Here is an 18,943-nt window from a genome sequence, read left to right on the forward strand (position 1 = left end):
GGGCCGAGGAGATAGATGGATGGCAGGGTGTGGTGCCTGCGTAGATGTGGGGGATGATGGGGAAAGGGGTCCGTTCCCAGACTTGGGGTGCAGACAAGCGGCGGGGAGAGAAAGCTGGTTTGGGTAGGTACGTTGAATGAAGGTGAGGTAATCTCAGTAGCTGCCTTCTGCCTTTAGAGCCAGAGGGAGAGTCACGGGCTGAGAAGGATGCTTCTCTCCGAGGATTATAAATGCTGAGTTCTCTGTTAAACTTTAGAAGATGATTTTGACGCATATCCCACATAGGTGGGTTATAATACTGAGACTTGTGGACACAGATAAAAGTGAAGTGGTTACCAGGGGGAGGGAAGTAAAGAGGGTCAAGTATATGATGACGGAAAATGATTTGACTTTGGGCGACAGGCATACAACACAATCAACAGTTCAAATGCTATGGAGATGTTCACCTGAAACTTATGTACGTACTTTTTTTTTTTTTTGTATTTTCCCAAAGTTAGAAGTGGGGAGGCAGTCAGACTCCGCCTGCTCCCAACCGGGATCCACCCGGCATGCCCACCGGGGGCAATGCTCTGCCCATCCAGGGCGTCGCTCTGTTGCAGCTGGAGCCATTCTAGCACCTGAGGCAGAGGCCACAGAGCCTTCCTCAGCACCTGGGCCAACTTTGCTCCAATGGAGCCTTGGCTGCAGGAGGGGAAGAGAGAGACAGAGAGAAAGGAGAGGGGGAAGGGTGGAGAAGCAGATGGGCGCTTCTCCTGTGTGCCCTGACTGGGAATCAAGCTCGGGACTTCCACACGCTGGGCCGATGCTCTACTGCTGATATGTACTCTAATTGATCAGTGTCACCCCATTAAGTTTAATTTCTAAATTAAAAATAAATAAATAAATACATTTGTTATTTGGGTAATATTTTCACACGGTTCAAAAATTGTTTATACGACATGCAGTTAAAGGTGTCAAGTGGTTCCTTTCCCGCTGGGTTCCCTCTGCCGTCCACGCTCCCCAGGGTGTCCCAGCGGGCTGACCCCAGTGGCCTGACTGGGTTGTATGTCCAGGTAATTGAAGTCCAGGTAGAGCTGGGCGCCTGTGAGCATTTCTTCCTTCCATGTGCTCCCTCTGCCCGGTGCACTCTAGAGGCAGGTGCGCGGGGATTTGAGAATACCTGTTGCTTTGGTGTCTACGGGAGACTCGGCAGCTCTGCCGCTGAAAAAGCCCACAGCCCCCCCCTCACGGGCGGGTGCTCCCGAAGGCCACCAACAGGTGCCTCTGATCCTGACCCCTGACAGGAGGCCCGGCACCCACAGGATGGGGAAGTTGGCTCTGCACCAGACTTTCCCACGTGACCATTTGGGACCATTATGGAGATACAGTTTGTTCTTGGCTTTGCCTGACCTTCCCCGGAGCCCAGGGGTCTGGGCTTGAGTTCTGATGGTCTCTGTGTCATCCTACTTTCCTCATTTTAAAAAATGGGGTGACCCTCACCACACAGGACCTCCAACACCTAATAGAAGCTTAAGGAATGAGTTTGTTTTTCCGAATGCTTTGTTATGAGCAGAGTGGCTCATGGCTGGGGTGAGGGGAGGGACACAGCTGTGGGCGAACCGCTGCTGCTTAGAAACGTTGTAGCCACTGCAGAGAACGTCGTTCCCCCACCCCCCACAGGAGCGCTGCTGCGCTTCTAGTGTGGATTTCAGCGTAATCCCTTTTTAAAAGGTAGGTTTTATTTTGTTTAAAAATTTAAATACAGATTTAAAACATTGAAAATTATTTCCATTCTCAGTCATTTACTGAGGATATGTATTTAACAAAAAGTGTTAAGAGAAATTTATGTGTAAGGATGGCCATCATAGAGTTTTTTGAATAACATACACAGGGCAGAAGAAGGAGCTGTGTAAATTAGGGTCTCCTCATTCAGATGAGGGTCTAGCCATTCACAGAGATCACGTTCTGGAGGACCAGCGTGGAAAGATGCCCGTGAGATGATGTCAAGTGCTGCTGACGTCCGCTGGAAGGTTTCCGCTCTGCATGTTTTAGTTTTACTCTTGAGCTTTGTAGGCTGACCGTTGCAATGGGACGGCCTCTGGCGTTGGTGCGGCCCTGCATGCCTTGGGGGGCCATGCCTCTCGGTTCGGTTCGGGGTGTCCTTTCCCCACCTTGGACTCTCTGAGTCGACTTGAGCAAGTCCTTAAAGCGCTCCTGCCAGGGAGGCTGGGGCCCGAGCTCCCAGGGGGCCGAGCTCTCAGGCCCGTGCTGGCTCCCCACGGAGCCGGGACCCCATCTCCCCAGCTCAGCGGCCTCACTGGAGCGTCTATAGCACGTAGGCACTTCCTGTGGAAGCCAGGACGGGAGGAGAGGAGGAACGGGGGAGGGCAGGATGGCACGGGGAGGGCCAGGGGCACAGGGGATGAGCCAGAATCTTTCAGAGGCTCATTGGGACCTCTTTGGAGGTTCTGCTGGGGTGAGGTTGTCCAGAGTGGTCTGTCAATGTCGGCATCGCCACTGCCCTCACCGGGTGCTGGGTACAGTGCCAGCCCCAGTCACGAGGTCAGGCCCCCCGTTAAACCTGGTGCACACTGGAGCAGCAGAGGCTCCCGTGCAAACAGTGGGCGCTCGTTGGAGTTGGGGGCCACCGCTTGGGGCGTGCTCAGGTCCAGGGGCAGAGACTTGGGCGAGATGGTGCGTTGATGGGTGGTCCTGGCACCGAGTTCCGGGCCCATGGCCGCCCAGCTGGTGCCGTGGGAAGCAGCGTTGGGACAGGCATTGCCTTCAGCTTCAGCTCAGTATGCCGACCACGAAGCCTCCTTGAAGCTTTCGGTTGGCTAAGAAGCTGGCATCTCCCTCTCCAGCCCCTCCCCATCTAATGTTTCCATGGGTGCTGTTAGACCCTCTCAGATGCCACCTTGCCTGACACCTTCCTGCTGCCCCAGCGGACCCTGCCGCCAAGCTCGGCTGCCCGTTCCCTTGTTCTCCCGGGCCGGAACCTCCCTGTGTCCGAGGGGTGCCAGGCCCAGCCCTGGGGCACTCTGTTTGCTGGGAGAGAGCTGGTACCCCGGGCCAGCCGTGAGGGTCTGTTTGTTAGACTCCTGATCATTCTTAACTCGGTGACTCCTATGGGCTCATTTTTGCAATCTTGGGAAATAAAGATCGGCCTAAATGTGAAAACCCAGAGATAATTATTAAAACAATTATTTTGGTATATTTTTCTCAATTACTTTTCTCATATCTTTACCCAAAACAGGCTATTTGTTACATAGTGTACAAATCCCAGTTTGTACACAGTTTGCCATCCCTGGCGACCTGCATTTAGGGCAGGGGTTGGAACCCTTTTTTGGCTGAGAGAGCCATGAACGCCACATGTTTTAAAATGTAATTCCATGAGAGCCATACAACGACCCGTGTACGTTACTCATTATCCAATAAAAATTTGGTGTTGTCCCGGAGGACAGCTGTGATTGGCTCCAGCCACCCACAACCATGAACATGAGCGGTAGGAAATGAATGGATTGTAATACATGAGAATGTTTTATATTTTTAACGTTATTATTTTTTTTATTAAAAATTTGTCTGCGAGCCAGATGCAGCCATCAAAAGAGCCCCATCTGGCTCGTGAGCCATAGCTTCCCGCCCCCAGATTTAGGGGATGGGCGTTCGTTGAAACGCTTGTGCTGCTTCATCAGCTCTGAAAGGACTCTGGCCCTCATGTGTCTCAGCGTCTGGAACCGTCTCTCCGCCCTGGCACCTCAGGTTTGGGGAAGTTCCTGGTGTGCTGTTTCGAATGGCGTTGCCCGGGGTGTCTTTGGACCTCAGTGTTTGTTCCCATCTCAGGTTCTCTTTGGATTGACCTCTAGAAGTGACATTACTGAGTCTAAGGATCTAGGACTTCATAGGTGGCCGTGCCCATGGCTTGATGGCTGTCTCGCTGCATTCCCACCTGCTCTGCTTGCATGGGTGCGTCCCAGGCCGGTGACTCGGTGGTTGTCACAATGTCCCCATACCTGGTCTAGTGTTAGACGCGGTGGGTAGGAGGCCCAGGGATGTCCAAGCAGTGTTGGCAGCAGTTGACGCCTCTGTGGGGATGAGGGTGTGGCCATCATTCCGTCAACTGGCTCGTGATTATAGCGGCTGACGTAGCTCGAGCACTTGCTGTATGCCATCCAAGTTCATAGGATTTACTTGTATTAATTCATCTGTTTCTTGCAACAACCTGTGAGCTGTGCGATGTTGTTGTCCTGTATTACAGAGGAGGAGGGAACAGAGAAAGGGTGGTCTGCCCAAGCTTGCAGATGCTGAGTGGAGGGACTGGGATTGGGATCAGGGCAGCTTGGCTCCAGAGGGCTTAGTTACTGTTGTTATTTTTACTTTCTATTACGGAAAAGGAGTCACATGACGCACCAGCTTAGGGAGCATAGCCTGATGGGCCCTCGCGTGCCGGTCCCTCAGCGTGATGGACGTCAGCACGTGGTCGTTGTATGGAGACCCTGGTCCCCGCTGATGGTCTGCAGGCAGGTCTCCGTTCTGTCGGCTGCTGCGTGGAGGTTTCGGGGTGTGCCTCGCAGGGAGGACGAGCCCTCGCTCCTCACTTCAGGCCGGGCCATTTGCTTGCTCCCGGGCGATGGGACTGGCCCCCTGCTCTGCCCCTGCCCTGCGGGAGTTTCCAGTCCCTGAGGGGGGAACGAAGGACAGCACTGGCCAGGGGCAGGCCCTTGGAACCCCGGCTGTCACCCTGTCGGCCTCAGGTTCTCGGGGAGACTGTGAGGAAGCCGAGACACGTGTGACTTGATGGTGTCCTGAGGAATTGTTCAGATGGGAACCCCTTTAAGAGTGGTCAGCATAACGGTGTCAGGGCGGGGATGCCAGGGGTGCGGGTTCAGCCTTCCTGTGTTTGGGGACTTCTCCAAGCGCTTCCATGTGTTAGCTAATTTAATCCTCGCCCCAATCCTGGGAAGTACTGTTATTAGCACTCTAACTAGCTCTGTTTAGTGGATACACTTGTATCACCCCCACTTCACAGATGAGGACACGGAGTCAGAAGGAACTCCCTTTGCTCCCTCAGCTAGCACAGGAGGCGGAGCTGGCGTTCGAGCTGTTGGCGTTCCTCTCTTGACCGCCACACCCCTGCTGATTTTGCAGAATTTTCCGAAACCAGTGCTTGGGTGTCTTGATGTGTCTCCTAGGCTGGGCCTGGCTGCTGTCCGAGTGCTCTTTCTCAAACAAACCCCCCCTTGTCACGGCTTGGCTGCAGCGCCTGGGTGCAGGGTGAAGACCCATTGGGAGGGGTCCACAAAGCCCTTGACAGCTGGTTCCTGCTCTGCAGAACCAGCCCAGACCACACCGTCCAGGGCATCCTCAGAGCACCTCCACGCAGCCTGTCCAAGCAGCCATCACACCCCACTTCCTGTCCCACCCGGACACTCATCAACCTGCCCGACCAAGCTTGTGGTCACTGAAAGCCTGTCCCTCCTGTCCCAGAGAGCCCTGCCTTGTCTGGGCCCCCAGCCTCGTAGGCATGGATGCTGCCAGTTCACGGCATAGTTCCATACTGGGGGGGCTCGTCCCCTCTGCTTAAGCTCCTTAGGATCATGGACCATGTCCCGTTCCTCTGGAGGCTATGCCCACCTCATGTGCATTCTGGTTTATAGCTTATCAAGAAATCTTTGGAAATCAGTGGAAAATAATGAAATACTACAGAAATAAATATATGATTGGAAAAGTTTCCCATCATCTCATCATCTCGTTCTTCAGAAGTGACTACCGTTAACGTCTCCATTTTTATCCTGTGCCTATACTCCCCCTCCCCTGTTCTCTAACACCTATTTAAATACCTTTTAATACTTTCTTTTTTTTTGAGAGAGAAGAGAGACAGAGGAAGAGACAGGAAGGGAGAGAGATGAGTAGCATCAATTCTTAGTTGTGTCACTAGAATTATTCATTGATTGCTTCTCATAATGTGATTTGACCAGGGGCTCTCCAGCCAAGCCAGTGGCCCCTTGTTCAAGCCAACAACCTTGGGCTTCAAGTCTGTGGCCTTTGGGCTCAAACCAGTGACCATGGGGTCATTTCAGTGATCCCACGCTCAAGCCAGTGAGTGACCCTGCGCTCAAGCTAATGAGCCTGAGCTCAAGCCGGAGGAGCCCATGCTCAAGCTGGTGACCTTGGCGTTTCAAACCTGGGACCTCAGCATCCCAGGTTGACACTCTGTCCACGGTGCCACCACTTGTCAGGCAATACATTTTAATACTTTTGAAATTGAGACGTGAACATTTAATGTGATAGTTCTGACTAGTGGTGCCTTTGAACATAGGACAGAATGATGACACGTTTGAATATTGTGACTGGCTCAGTCTGCTCTCCACAGAGTGTGAGGCTGAGGCTGGGGGAGGAGTCTTGGCCCCATATTTTCTGTATCAGGTTGGTATATTGTGTAGCACCATTTTGAGAGGTCAGAGAGTACTCATGAACTGAACTGGAGTTTCCCTTATTCTTGAGAAGAGCTAATTTGTTAGATAAGTTGCCATTTTAACTATTCTCAGAAGAGATAAATTAGTTGCTTTCACTAACTATATAGTCTAGGCATGTTTCTGGCTTTTAGTGTTCTGTATGCTTTTTTTTGAGAGAGAGAGAAAGAGGAAGGGAGACAGAGGAGGGAGAGGAAGGGGAAAGAGAGAGAGACAGAGAGAAAGAGAGAGAAAGAAAGGGAAGCATCAATTTTTGTTCCACTTAGTTGTGCATTGAATGCTTCTCATATATGCCTTGTCTGGGGATCGAACTGGTGACTCAGGTTTAAGCCAGCGACCTCGGGGTCAAGCCTGAGACCCTGTGATTGTACCAGCAACCATGGTCTCAAGCCAGCCACCTCAGATTTCTAACTGGTTAACTCAGGCTCAAGCCAGAGAGCCCAGGCTCGAGGCTGTGATCCTGGGCTCATGCCAGCAATCCTGGGCTCAAGCTGACCTTGGGTTCCAAACTGGACCTCGGCGTTCCAGGTCGGCACTCTGTCCATTGTGCCACGACCGGTCAGGCTGTGTGCTTTTTTTACACTCTCTTCCCCAGAGGATAGGTTAGTAAAATAGAGCAGCATCAAGGCCGAGTAACAGAAGGAGATACAATGTGCACAGACAGGCCCGCTGTTGGGAGGGAACGCCAGGTGCTCTGAGCTTCCCAGTAGCCAGTGCCTGCGGGAGTGGAGAACTCTGAGTCCTCAAAGGGAGTAAAGACAGGAGAGGATTGAACCTTTCTCCCATAAATGTTGAAGAACGTATCAATGTCAAATAGGAAATCTTTGTCTTGGCCTGGATTAAAGGGAGAAGATTACAAGAAGCAGTAGTATGGTGGCCATGAGTCTCTCATGCAAGGACACTGTACTTTGCAGGGGCCTCTCCTGACCCCAACGCCCAGCCCTCTGCCTGACCAGCTCCCCTTCTTCAGCACCCTGTCCACCTGTGGCTGGACTCTGGAGCCATCAGGATTTGCATTCAGCTGCCAGTGGCTGATTGGAAATAACAGTGTCCTAAGTAACAGAACATTTATTTCTGTCCGTGTCAGGAGGCTGGACGTAGGCAGCCCAGGGCCGGGGCTGCATGAAGTCATGTGGACAACCCTTTATCTGTGTTTGTGCCACTCTGCCCTCCACACTGGCTTCCAGGCTCCGGGTCCCCTCCTTGCTGAAGATGGCTACTGAGGTTTGGCCATCGTGTTCACATTCTAGGGAGCAGGAGGGCAGTGAGGAATTAGGGCACCCCCACATCTGTTCTCATTAGGTGACCTCCCTAGAAGTCCCAGCTTACACTGCTGCCTGCCTTGCCTTGGTCAGAACTGAGCATTCTTTTTTTCTTTTTCTTTTTTAAGCGAGCGAGAGAGAGAGAGAGAGAGAGAGAGACAGACAGACAGACAAACAGTAAAGGGAGGGAGATGAGAAGCATCAACTCATAATTACAGCGCCTTAGTTGTTTATTGATTGCTTTCTCCTATGTGCCTTGACTGGGTGGCTCCAGGCAAACCAGTGACCCCTTGGTTAAGCCAGTGACCATGCTGTCATGTCTGTGATCCCACGCTCAAGCTGATGAGCCCACGCTCAAGCCAGGTGAGCCCGTGTTCCAGCCAGCGACCTCGGGGCCCTCAGTGTCCCAGGTCAACACTTTCTCCATTGCGCCACCGCCTGGTCAGGCAGAACTGAGCATCCTCACGTCAGGCACCAGCTGGCAGCTGTGCCTTTCTGCTGGACATGCCTCACCTCGCGTGAACTCGGGGTTCTGTTACTAAAGAAGAGGATGGGAGTGGGCCTACCGCCGGCCATGTGCAGCTCCGGTCTTAGGACTACACAGGTTGCATGAGTCTAAATGGGGTGTTGTGTCGTTGAATGACTGGGTCGGTAGATGAGCCAAAATGAAAGGATCTCTCTTGTTTGATTGGTTGTCACAAGTAAAGAGAAAGTCAAGAAGCCAGAGCTGTCTGCACTAGAAATTCCATCCATCTGGTTTGCTTAGAGCAGGGCTGACCGGGCTGCTTTTCCTGCCGTGGGGCAGCGAGGTCGCAGCTTGGGTGTTCCCGTGTCCCCTCCTGATTTGGCACCCCGGGGCCCTCTCCTGGGCACAGTGCCTGCTGGGGTGGGAGCCCCGTGTGCCCTCGCTGGGTATGTTTGAGGCCACAGCTTGATTTATGTCCCACTCTTTTCTGGGTCTCCCCAAGTCCAGCCAGGAGCAGGTGAAGGCATTGCCTCCGAGGGGTGCTGACCTCTGGCCCTGACCGCACCCCCGGCGTGCCAGCTCGCTGTTCACTGGGGGAGGCCTGGGGAGTCTCGCTGCGCTGCTGAGGTTCCATGGCTTTCCCAGAGTTTGTGAACCGAGAGCTGTAACTTGGCTCCGTCTGTCCACCCATTCAGCCCCCCTCACTGTGAGAACTCCCCTGGGAAGCACCGTGGCTCCCACCTCTCTCCCGAGTTCCCTGATGTCCTGTGCTTGTGGCAGGCACGGGCAGCCTTTTCGGGGACCCAGTGGCTCCCCTTCCACGTGGGCCTGTTTTCCAGCACGGCCGTCAGTCTGGTTCCCTTTTGAACTTCCCGTGATGGCCTCGGAGCATACCCTAAAAGGAGATCCCGGCTCGCGCTGTGTCTGGGAACTTGGCGGTGGTGTGGGGCTCCGTCATCACATCCACAGAAGCCACTCGGGAGGCGCTCAGCTGTCCAGTGGGCATGGGGGTGGGGTGGGCAGGTGTCCTGGGGGGCATTTAGGGCTTCCCAGCTCTCAGGATGACTGTCTGGGCAACAGTCAGTAAAATTGCATCAGAGCTCTGAGATGCCCACGGGACAGTTCAGAGCGTTTGGGTGTCCCAGCCCAGGTGACCGGTGCCTGTGCCTTGCCTGCACGCCCCGCGTCAGGTGAGAGCACCGAGGTGAGACAGGCGGTGTCTCTGCCTGGGGCCTCCCGGCGAGCCAGCTACAGAGCTGGGACTGGGTCCGGGGCGTGCAGGGGCAACGCTGGTGCCTTCCCTGCCCAGGAGGCTGCCTCCCTGGGCTGAGGCTGGTGACTCGGCCCCTTGGTCGCTGTGCGACCTCTCTCAGACTCCTCTCCCCGGAAAGGATGGGATTGGTGAGGGAGCTGAGGTGGGAGCAGGTGGGAAGGCCTCCCTGGGCACAGGTGGTGGGGTGGTCAGGCCCTTTCAGCAGCTTGCTGGTTTTCTTGTTCCTGAGTTCACTCGAGGGGTCTTGTGAAGCCCACCCGCTTGTCTCATTTGGCAGGTATTAGGCCTCAGAGCCTCTCCCATCCCTGCTGGGTGGGGCCCTGGGTCCCTGGCCAGGAGGGATGGGTTCCCTGGGTACACTCCCTTCTCCCTGCCAACTGGAAGGAAGTTATTTGTGGTGTTTTGACAGGATCGTCAAAAACCTGGATGGGAAAGGATGCTTTTAGGACTGAGCCCGTGGGCAGGGGAGCCTGCCCCGGAGAGAGAAGGGGCATACTGGGTGGGGGTATATTTGTTGAACTTTATAAAGGGAGGTCTGGCCCTCCTCTAAGCCCAGGACTTGATAAAATTGTATGCAGACTGAATATTCTGGGGTGACTCTTTTGAGCTGTCACTTCATTAGAAATGTGGGTGCCCCAGGCCAGCTCTGGGCCTCCGCCTCTTTACTCTGCTGTCTGGGGTCTCAGTGCCCGCATTTGTCTGATGGAGACGGTGACCCTGGACGAGGAGAAGATAAAAACCGCTGAGGTGTGACGCGGCCAGGCCTCGACCTTGACAGTGAGCCAGTCTGTTCTCAGCGCCGCCCAGGGACCCTCCAGCTGGGTTGTTGTGGACCCGTTCACTGCTGCGCACAGCACGGAGCTGTCAAGGGGCCAGGGCCGCTGGCCAGAGCTCGCCTCAGGCCTGTGGGATTCTGTGATCCTCTTGGACGGGTGTGGAATGTCTTTCCAGAACGTCTGAAGAGTCCTGTGTAGCTGGTGGGAGCCAGTGTGTTTACACGCAGCCCAGAGGTCACCAGCAGGCACACTTAGTGTTCTTTGAGTTGTTCTCTGTGTGTAGAAATAGAACATGTATTTATATTTTTTAAACAAAATTGTTACCCTTTTGTAATCTCCCCCACAAACACACTTAGCATATCAGTAGCATTTCCCCTTTAGTTAAACGTTCTAAGCTCCTTTCCTTCCTTCCTTCCTTCCTTCCTTCCTTCCTTCCTTCCTTCCTTCCTTCCATCCATCCATCTATCTTAGAGAGAAAGGTCGGGGAGAGAGGGAGAAACATCAATTTGTTGTTCCACTCATTTATGCATTTATTGGTTGATTCTTGCATGTGTCTCGACTCGGAATCGAACTGCAGCCCTGGCATGCCGGGACGAAACTCTTAACCAACTGAGCCACCTGGCCAGAGGCCACTTGTTTTCTTCATGGCTGCGTAATATTCCCTCTGTAACTGAAGTTGATGGATTCTCTTGGAGAATGTCGGTGACGGTTCTGTTTTGTCACTGTAGTAAGTAGTGTTGCGATGAGTGTCTGGCTCTGCTGTCATTGAGGCAAGCCTGTGATTACTTTTTGGAGTTACATAAATAATAAAGCATATTTATAGCTTTTGAAGTTAATAAAAGTAGTATGTACTTCTTGGGGGGAGAACCCCCAAACGTTATAGAGAATTGTGGAACAGGACCATGGCTTTGGAGTTTCTCGTTCTGGCCTTTGGATGCATTCAGGTATGTGAGTGGCATCTGTTTCTCCCTCTTGTGTCCCCCCCCCTCCTTTCTTTCTGGCTCCAGCCCCAGACCCCTTCTCTCCGCCCTTTGTTTTGTTCTGTGTGTGTTCCTGACCCCGGGAAGGGGACGGGGAGTGTGGACTGATTGGATCCCAGGTGCCTTCTGGTCCTGCTTCTCGCCAGCACCCCTGGGATGCAGGCGGCTTCCTGGGCTGGTCCAGCTGCATGGTGGCCCTGCGTCTCCTCTGCGGAGGCCCCTCCTGCTCTCAGGCCTGTGAGCCAAGGAGAAGAATCAGACTACACGAGACACCTTGGGGGCTGGGGAGCTGCCACCCCCCTACTCCACATCCCTCAGAGACAGCAAGTGTCAGGTAGTAGCCAGGGGCCAGCCCTATCCACACACGAGTGTTGGTGGCCTGTTTACCAGCAGGGCAAGTTATTTGCCCTTTGGGCTGCAGCTTCCTCACCTGGAAAAAGGTTGTCATGGCACCGACCTCTAAGGTCAGGAAGACCAGTGCAATAGAGCATCGAGTCCCCTACCTCTGTCCCGTCCCAGGATCCGTGTGCAGTAGTAGCTGCTCCTGCGTTAGGAGTCATCCCTGCCCTCTGGTCACCAGTACAAACTGGGGGGGGGGGGGTAAATACACCAGCCCCTCTCTCCTCCTGCCCTCTGATCTCATCCTGGTGGCCTCCCTGGTGGCTGAACGGAGCTGGGAGCTGGGGACCCTGAGTAATTCAGTCCTCCGAGGTCAACCTCCCGGACACAGCAGGGTGGAGAATGGGTGGAGGTCAGCGGAGAGTGACCGACATACCTCTCCCCCTGCATTGTCACTCTGTGGACCCCAGGGCAGAGCAGCATTGTGTCCTGTGCCCCCTGAAGTGCCAGCCTGGAGCAGGCAGGAGGAGGACCCAGGGTTCTCGGTCCCTCCCCAGACTCCAGCATGGCACCCCAGCTCCGACTTTCCCGTGTGGCTCCCCCAGGGGACCCTGTGGCTGTCACCCCACGGAGTTTGTTTTCTGGTTGTGACTGATTGTTGGAGGGAATCACACCTGCAGGACTGGGGCCCCCAGGCTGGGCCCCTAGTTCTTTCCACCTCTGGGTGTTCACCCAGGCCTCCAGCAGCAGCCCTCCCCGTCCCCTGGGGGCACTCAGATGGCCACGTTGGTGCCTGTGTCTCGGGGAGACAGGAAGCCTACGGCCTCATCAGCAGAGTGGGGGTGGAAGGAGCCGCCTCCCTGGAAGCTGAGGCTCCTGCTGACACACATTCCCAGAGCTGACGACTCTCCCACTCGGTTGTAGCCACTCGAGACACCGTTATTATATTTCTCACCTGGAAACTCGGGTCATGGAGCCTGCAAGCCCGGAGAGAATGACCTGTCGGTGTTCTCAACTGTGGGACACTTGTGAGAGGAGAGGGCATTGAGCCAAGGCCGCTGGCGTGGGAGGCCCCAGGCTGGACAGCAGGAGCCCCCGCATCAGGGCCTGACTCTGGTCCCTTCTCTGTGAAATGGGCTGGTGGCCCTGCTGGGGTCTCTGGGGTCCCACCTGACTGCCCCGCCTGCCAGCCTCTGACTCTTCAGAAAGCAGAGGTGGAGAGCTCCTACCCGGTATTCTCTCCATCGCTGTCCCCTCATTTCTTCCCTTTTCATCTTTTCATTTATTTTTTTTTTTTGACAGAGACAGAGTCAGAGGGACAAACAGGAAGGGAGAGAGATGAGAAGCATCAATTCTTCGTTGTAGTTTCTTAGTTGTTTATTGATTGCTTTCTCATGTGTCTTGACGGGGGGGGGTACAGCAGAGTGAGTGACCTTGTGCTCAAGCCAGTGACCATGGGGTAGTGTCTATGATCCCACGCTCAAGCCGGTGACCCTGCACTGAAGTTGGTGAGCCTGTGCTCAAACCGGTGACCTCTGGGTTTCGAACCTGGGTCTTTGGTGTCCCAGGCCGACACTCTATCCACTGCACCACCGCCTGGTCAGGCCCCTTTCATCTTGAAGACGGCCTGGTGAGGTTGCCACACTCTCACTAATAAGTCTGGGATCTGAGCCCTCCTGTCCCCTTGGGTGGTGAGTGAGTGCGTGTGTGCATGAGAATTTGTTGATCCAGTTGAAGGAGGCCCCTTTGATGCTTTAAAATTATTTATTTATTTATTGACTTTTTGAGAGAGGGAAAAAGGGAGAGAGAGAAAGAAACATCGATTCTCTGTCACACTTACTCATGCCGCCGTTACTGACTCTCGCATGTGCTGTGACTGGGGGTTGAACGCGCAGCATCAGCATGTCAGGATGACGCTCCATCCGAGTTACCTGGCCAGGACCTGATGCTTTTTAAATAGGGCAGATTTCTCGAGAATTCAGCCAGCTCCCCACTTCGTACTTCTTTCGGGTGCGATTTTTGTGTGTTACAGCAAATGCACATGTGGCTGCCTGTGTGTGCACAGTGGTTGCCGGCAGTTTTGGAGTTGGACCCACCTGGGTTTGTGTCCTGTCTCTGACCTTGACCAGCTATGTGACCTTGGGCAAGCCTGTGGTGCAGTCTAGTTACAGGGGTCATCGTCATAACGGTGTGCATCATACCTGCTCCACTGTCTCCACGGTGGCATTGGGGAAGACCGGGTAGGTGGACCCAGGCGCAGGCGCGTTATACACTGTAGAAGCGACCCGTGAGGTAAGCCGCCGTGCGGGGGTGCTCTCTCCGGCAGTACCCAGCCGCGGAGGCGCGGGACGCGTTCCTGGCAAGCCCCATTTTGTAGCCTTGCAGCATCATGCTGAAAAAATGCTCACATGCGGTTTATTTAAGTTTAAGTGGGGCAGATTCTGAAATGGGTTTGTTTATTGTCCAAGTTGAATTTTTAATTTCTCATAAATTCCCCATAAATTGCTGCAGTACATTTGTATTTATTGAACCTGTCAGGGTTGTTTATGGCACTGAGGCCTGGGCTCCCGTGTTTGTGGGCTGTTGCCATGGCGATGCAAGGGTCTGAGGCTCTGCAGGAGAGGCCCTTCGCGGAAGCCTTGTGGAAGGTTCTGGAATGGGCTGGTGGAGTGAAGTAGAGCAGTGGGTGCTGCACTGAGGTCTGGCCTTGGCGAGCTATTTAAGACTGGATTCCAGCACTTGCCAGTTGGCTCAGCAGTAGAGCGTCAGCCTGGCTTGTGGAAGTCCCAGGTTCAATTCCCATTCAGGGCACACAGGAGAAGTGACCATCTGCTTCTCCACCCCTCCCCCAGTCCCTTCTCTCTCTTTCTGTCTCTCTCTCTTCCCCTCCTGCAGCCTTGGCTCAGTTGGAGCATGTTGGCTCCGGAGGCTGAGGATGGCTCCATGGCCTCACTTCAGGCACTAAAATAGGTTGCTTGCCGAGCAACAGAACAATGGCCCCAGATGGGCAGAACATCACCTGTTAGGGGGCTTGGCAGGTGGATCCCGGTTGGGGCACATGCGGGAATCTGTCTCTCTGCCTCCCTGCTTTTCTCACTTATGGAAAAAAAAAGACTGGATTCCATTCCAGCTTTACCACATCTCAGTCGGTCCCCCTTCCCTCAGGGACCCACAGCGACATCCTTCTCTAATGCTCCCACAATCCCTTGCTGCTCCAGCATGGTCTGGGAACTAGCAGCCACTGCACTCAGGGGCACCTGTGGGAAATGCACCCACTCCCAAGGCCTGCTGGGTCGGAGTCAGTAGCTCAGAAAGATGGCAGTGCCTCCTTGCATGTGCCTGCTACACTGCAATCAGCTGACCTGTGTGGGGCACCCCTGAGGCTCCCTCACCCCAGGACAGGGCCCAGAGGCCTTGGCTTGGTTAATTTTTGTCCCTACTACCATCCTACCCTGTGATCTTTCTTACTCTATTTCCCTCATCTCCCTCTGCCTTGCCAGCAGTGAGCATCACCCCACAACCCTGCCTCATGTGGCCTGTTCCCCTGCTTTGCACATCCCAGACTTAGCTTGCACTGTCTACCCTAGCCTTCTTTCTCTAGGGAACTAGAGTCATCTTAGAAGAAGTAATGCCTGAGACACCTCTTCCTTGAAGCCCTCTCTGCTTTCCCTGACTAGGGCAGGTCCAGCTTCACCAGTGTTCCCCTGTCACCCTAGGGTCTCACCTGCCTCAGCCCCATGGAGCTGTTAGACCCACCGCTCTGGCTCTCCCCACTGACCGTAAGTTCACTGGGTACTGACTGCCCCGCCTTCTCTGGGCCTGGCCTGCCACCCGCACTCGGGAATGCCACTTCAGGGCAGCTGGTCTTCTCAGGGCCAGGACTCGAGGCCGGACTTTTCCCAGGAGCCGGGCACTCCGTCCTGTGGAAGGGACATTGTTTGGTAGTAATGGCACCTGGGCTGGGGACTGGATGAAGACGGGGCTTCAGGCGTTGGGAAGGCACCTGGGAGGAAGGGACCACAGGGGACACTGAGAGGTGTCCTGAGCTCCGTGCGCAGGTGGGAATGCTGAAGCTCACCTGGCCTGCGGGTGTTCATTGAGTGTCTGCTGTAGGAGTTCCACTCTCGGGGAGCGCTTGCATCTGAAGGGCGGGAGACGGGAAATGTACGAAGCGGGATGGCAGAGAGGAACCGGGAGAAAGAAAACGGGGTGGGGCTGGAGATTGATAGGGCATTTTGGAACAGCAGTTGGCTAAAGCCAAGCATATGATACCCTTTAACCCCCAGTTCTGCCCCTGGGTACACACCCAAGAGAAAGGAGTGTCCGTGTCCACCAAAACACAGGCGCAGAATGTTGCGGGAGTGTTCACAATAGCCTCTGAGTGGAAACAGGCCAGATGTCCATCAGCTGCCGACGGGGTACGTACGTTGTGCTGTGCTCACGTGACGGAATCCTGAGCCGCAGTGAGAAGGAACCAGCAGCCGCCACGCACAAAGCGAGTCCCAGAGAAGCCGGACCCAGAAGAGCCCTCAGCGTACGATCCCATTTCCATGAAGTTCCGGAACAGGCAGGGCTGTTCTGCGGGGACAGAGGCAGGCTGTGGTTACCTCTGGGGAGGGGCCCAGGGAGAGGCTGGGCGGAGCCTGCGGGGGTCCTGTCGACTTCTCTTCCCAGTCTTGCTCTTGGGCGTCAGTTTATGAATATGTGCTTTTTCCCCTTATTGTATGTTACTCCCATAAAAGGCCTACAAAACATAAATAAAAGGCAAGAAAAAGCCAGAGGCGGCAGAGAGTGTGCTGTGTCTGGTCATGTGCACCATTGGCTTCTCTCTAGAATGTCGGTGCTCAGGCTGCAGTGCCTGTAGGGACGTGGTGCCCCCTGCCTGGGCTCCCCTCTGAGGTGAGGCTCCCTTTCCCACGGGCGATCCAGGCTCCACAGAGAGGCCATCCTGGCGGGAAGCCAGCACTCCGGGGACACCCTTCTTGTCCTTCACGGGACTGGGGCCTTCCTGTGATCAAAGGTGTGCAGGCCCTGTGCTCACAGCCCCTGGACCAGGCGCCCAGTGACGTGTATGGAATGAAGGGCGCTCTGTCCGGGGCTTCCAGCCTGTCTTTGGGAGCGTGGGCGTGGAGGCACAGGGTTCCCTCTCCTGTTCTGTTCTCCCACTCTGCCCTCCAAGCCGAGAGCTGGCGCTGGCGGGAGACGCAAGCACACACGGTAAGGTGCTGTTTTCTACGTAGCAGACGCGGGCTCCGGGCTGCACCAGCCTGCGTTTATGGTGTGTTAACCTTGTGCCAGGCCCTGTGTCCCATTCATGACGCCTGATACTTACTGTTTACAGGTGAGGAAACTGAGGTCAAAGCAGGTACATGCAGTGACTTGTTCAAGTTCACTGGCTAGAAAGTGGGGACTGGTTGACTCCACGTGGAGTGCCTCTCGGGCCAGCACCTGACTCGCTGACACACCGGGGGGGCGGGGTGAAGGCGGATGTGGGGAAGGAAGGTCTTAGAAGCCGAGTTGGAGTGAATGGATTGTTGGATGGGCTACAAGAAAGTGCTTTTAAAGAAAGCCCTTCCTATCCCATTTCCTTCCCCAGCCCGTCTCTTCCTCTTTCAAGAGTCATGAGTATGACTTCCCTCCTTCTAACATCTTCTCTGGTTGCTCCAGACTTGTGTGGTCTCAGCTGCTGACTCTGAAGCCTGGCTGTCCTGCTTGTCTGCCTTCTGAGCCATCAGCCCAGGCTCCACAGACCCCCTGAATTATAGTCACCTGGGACCCCCCCCCCCCCCCCCCGTTTAACAGATTGTGTTACTTAGAGCGGTTTTAGGTTCACAGCAGAATTAAGCAGAAGGTGGAGAGGTCCCATGCACCCCCTGCCCCTCCACAGGCATAGATAGCCTCCCCCACTGTCACCATCCCTCACTGAGTGGGACAGTTCCCTCTCCGCGTGTGGGCCTTGACAGACGTGATGACATGTATCCATCATTATGGTATCACGTTATAATATTACATCCTGGCATCGTCACCTTGAGGTATCATAGTTTCGCTGCCCTAAAACTCCTTTGTGCTCCTTGTATTCTTTTTAATGTGTTTAAAACAACCACCCTTGGGTAGCATTAATCAGATCAAGATTTCAGGGTATGGGGACGATCCTGAGCATTGCTTTATGTTGATGTTGCCTTGGAGATTGTGACAGGCAGCCAGGGTGGGCTCACTGATTAGAGCCTTGGTGCTCTAACTGGAGTGTGACCAGAACCCCCAGGAGGGCCTCTTCAACCAGGGGGAGGCCTCGCTCCAGACTCTTTGAACCATTAGGTCAGAGGAGGCTGAGAATTCGCATCTCTGACGGTCTTTCTGGTCATGTTGCTGCTGGGCTGAGGACCCCGTCCTCGGACTACCGGTTTTAACCATGGTGGGGAAGAGGTGATGGGGTCACATGGGCCCCACTCAGAAAGCCGTCAAGGCTCTTTCCAAGCGTTTCAGGTGTCTGGACAATTGTGTCCTGCTCCTTTTTTTGGGTGGCACTGTTTGGTCTCTGAGCGGGGGGACAGCGCTGGGTGCGGGAGACACAGGGAATCTGCTCTGTGCCTGGGCCACCAGCTGCGTGGGGATCCCGGGTTTGGGAGCAGAGGGTGGTGGTACAGGCTGGTATTGTCCTGAATGCAGGGTGCGCCTGGTGAGGTAGGCGGGTCGGGTCGGTCACTGGCCAGAGGCCAGGTGAACTTTCAGCCCACTGAACCCTGCTCAGGCGATCTCTGGGGGTTCCCTTAGTACTTCCTTCAGGACAGACTGAGCCCCCATGTTAAGAGGGTGTCAGCCAGGTCTGGAGCCCAGAATCCTGGGAGCCTGCTGGGAGAAGCAGGCTGCCCTCCATGCCTGGCATCTGTAATCAAAGACCTTCAGTGGAAACTGCATCTGCTGTGCGCGGCCTTCCAGAAACCGGTAATTAAGCCAGTGTAAATACAGCTAGCATTGGGGAGTGGTTTATAAAGCACTTGAAGAGATCCCTCAGGTAAACCCCGAGACAGTGTACAAGCTGTAGGGTGATTAATTATTCTGCCTTTCAGCTGTGGAAATTTTAGAGGCACAGAGCTACTAATTGGCAGGGCTGGGATTTGAACCCGGTGCTTTCTGTTTCTGCTCTCTCGACCTTCTACCCCCATGTCAGCCCCCGGCAGAGCTTGTGGCTCCTCCCAGGCACGCTCTGGCTGGTGCCTTCAGGAGTGGAATGTGCTGGCATTTCTTATAATAGCGTTGCTCTGAAGTGGGCGGTGGTTCCTGACATTTCTCAGGCAAAGGTGTGTGAGTGCCCCCCCCCCCCGGAACAGTGGCAGGGACCCCCCCTCGGAACAGTGAATGGGACCCCCCTACCTCTGGAACAGTGGCGGGGACCCC

At 54.7% G+C, this 18,943-nt stretch overlaps 1 protein-coding gene across 3 annotated transcripts in view; it reads left to right on the top strand.

The window, feature by feature from the left end:
• ITPK1 (inositol-tetrakisphosphate 1-kinase) overlaps nucleotides 1–18,943 on the top strand; it is a 162,555-nt gene that overhangs the window by 43,132 nt on the left and 100,480 nt on the right. Inside the window, exon 3 of one of the 3 annotated variants that reach the window (XM_066274064.1) lies at nucleotides 15,265–15,327. The exons of the other annotated variants lie outside the window; for them this stretch is intronic. Coding sequence (XP_066130161.1) covers nucleotides 15,265–15,327 — 63 coding nt within the window. The remainder of the gene's footprint in view (nucleotides 1–15,264; nucleotides 15,328–18,943) is intronic. 3 annotated transcript variants of the gene reach the window in all.

The sequence above is a fragment of the Saccopteryx bilineata genome, chromosome 4 (assembly GCF_036850765.1).
Source record: "Saccopteryx bilineata isolate mSacBil1 chromosome 4, mSacBil1_pri_phased_curated, whole genome shotgun sequence".
In the NCBI taxonomy this organism is placed as follows: Eukaryota; Metazoa; Chordata; class Mammalia; order Chiroptera; family Emballonuridae; genus Saccopteryx; species Saccopteryx bilineata.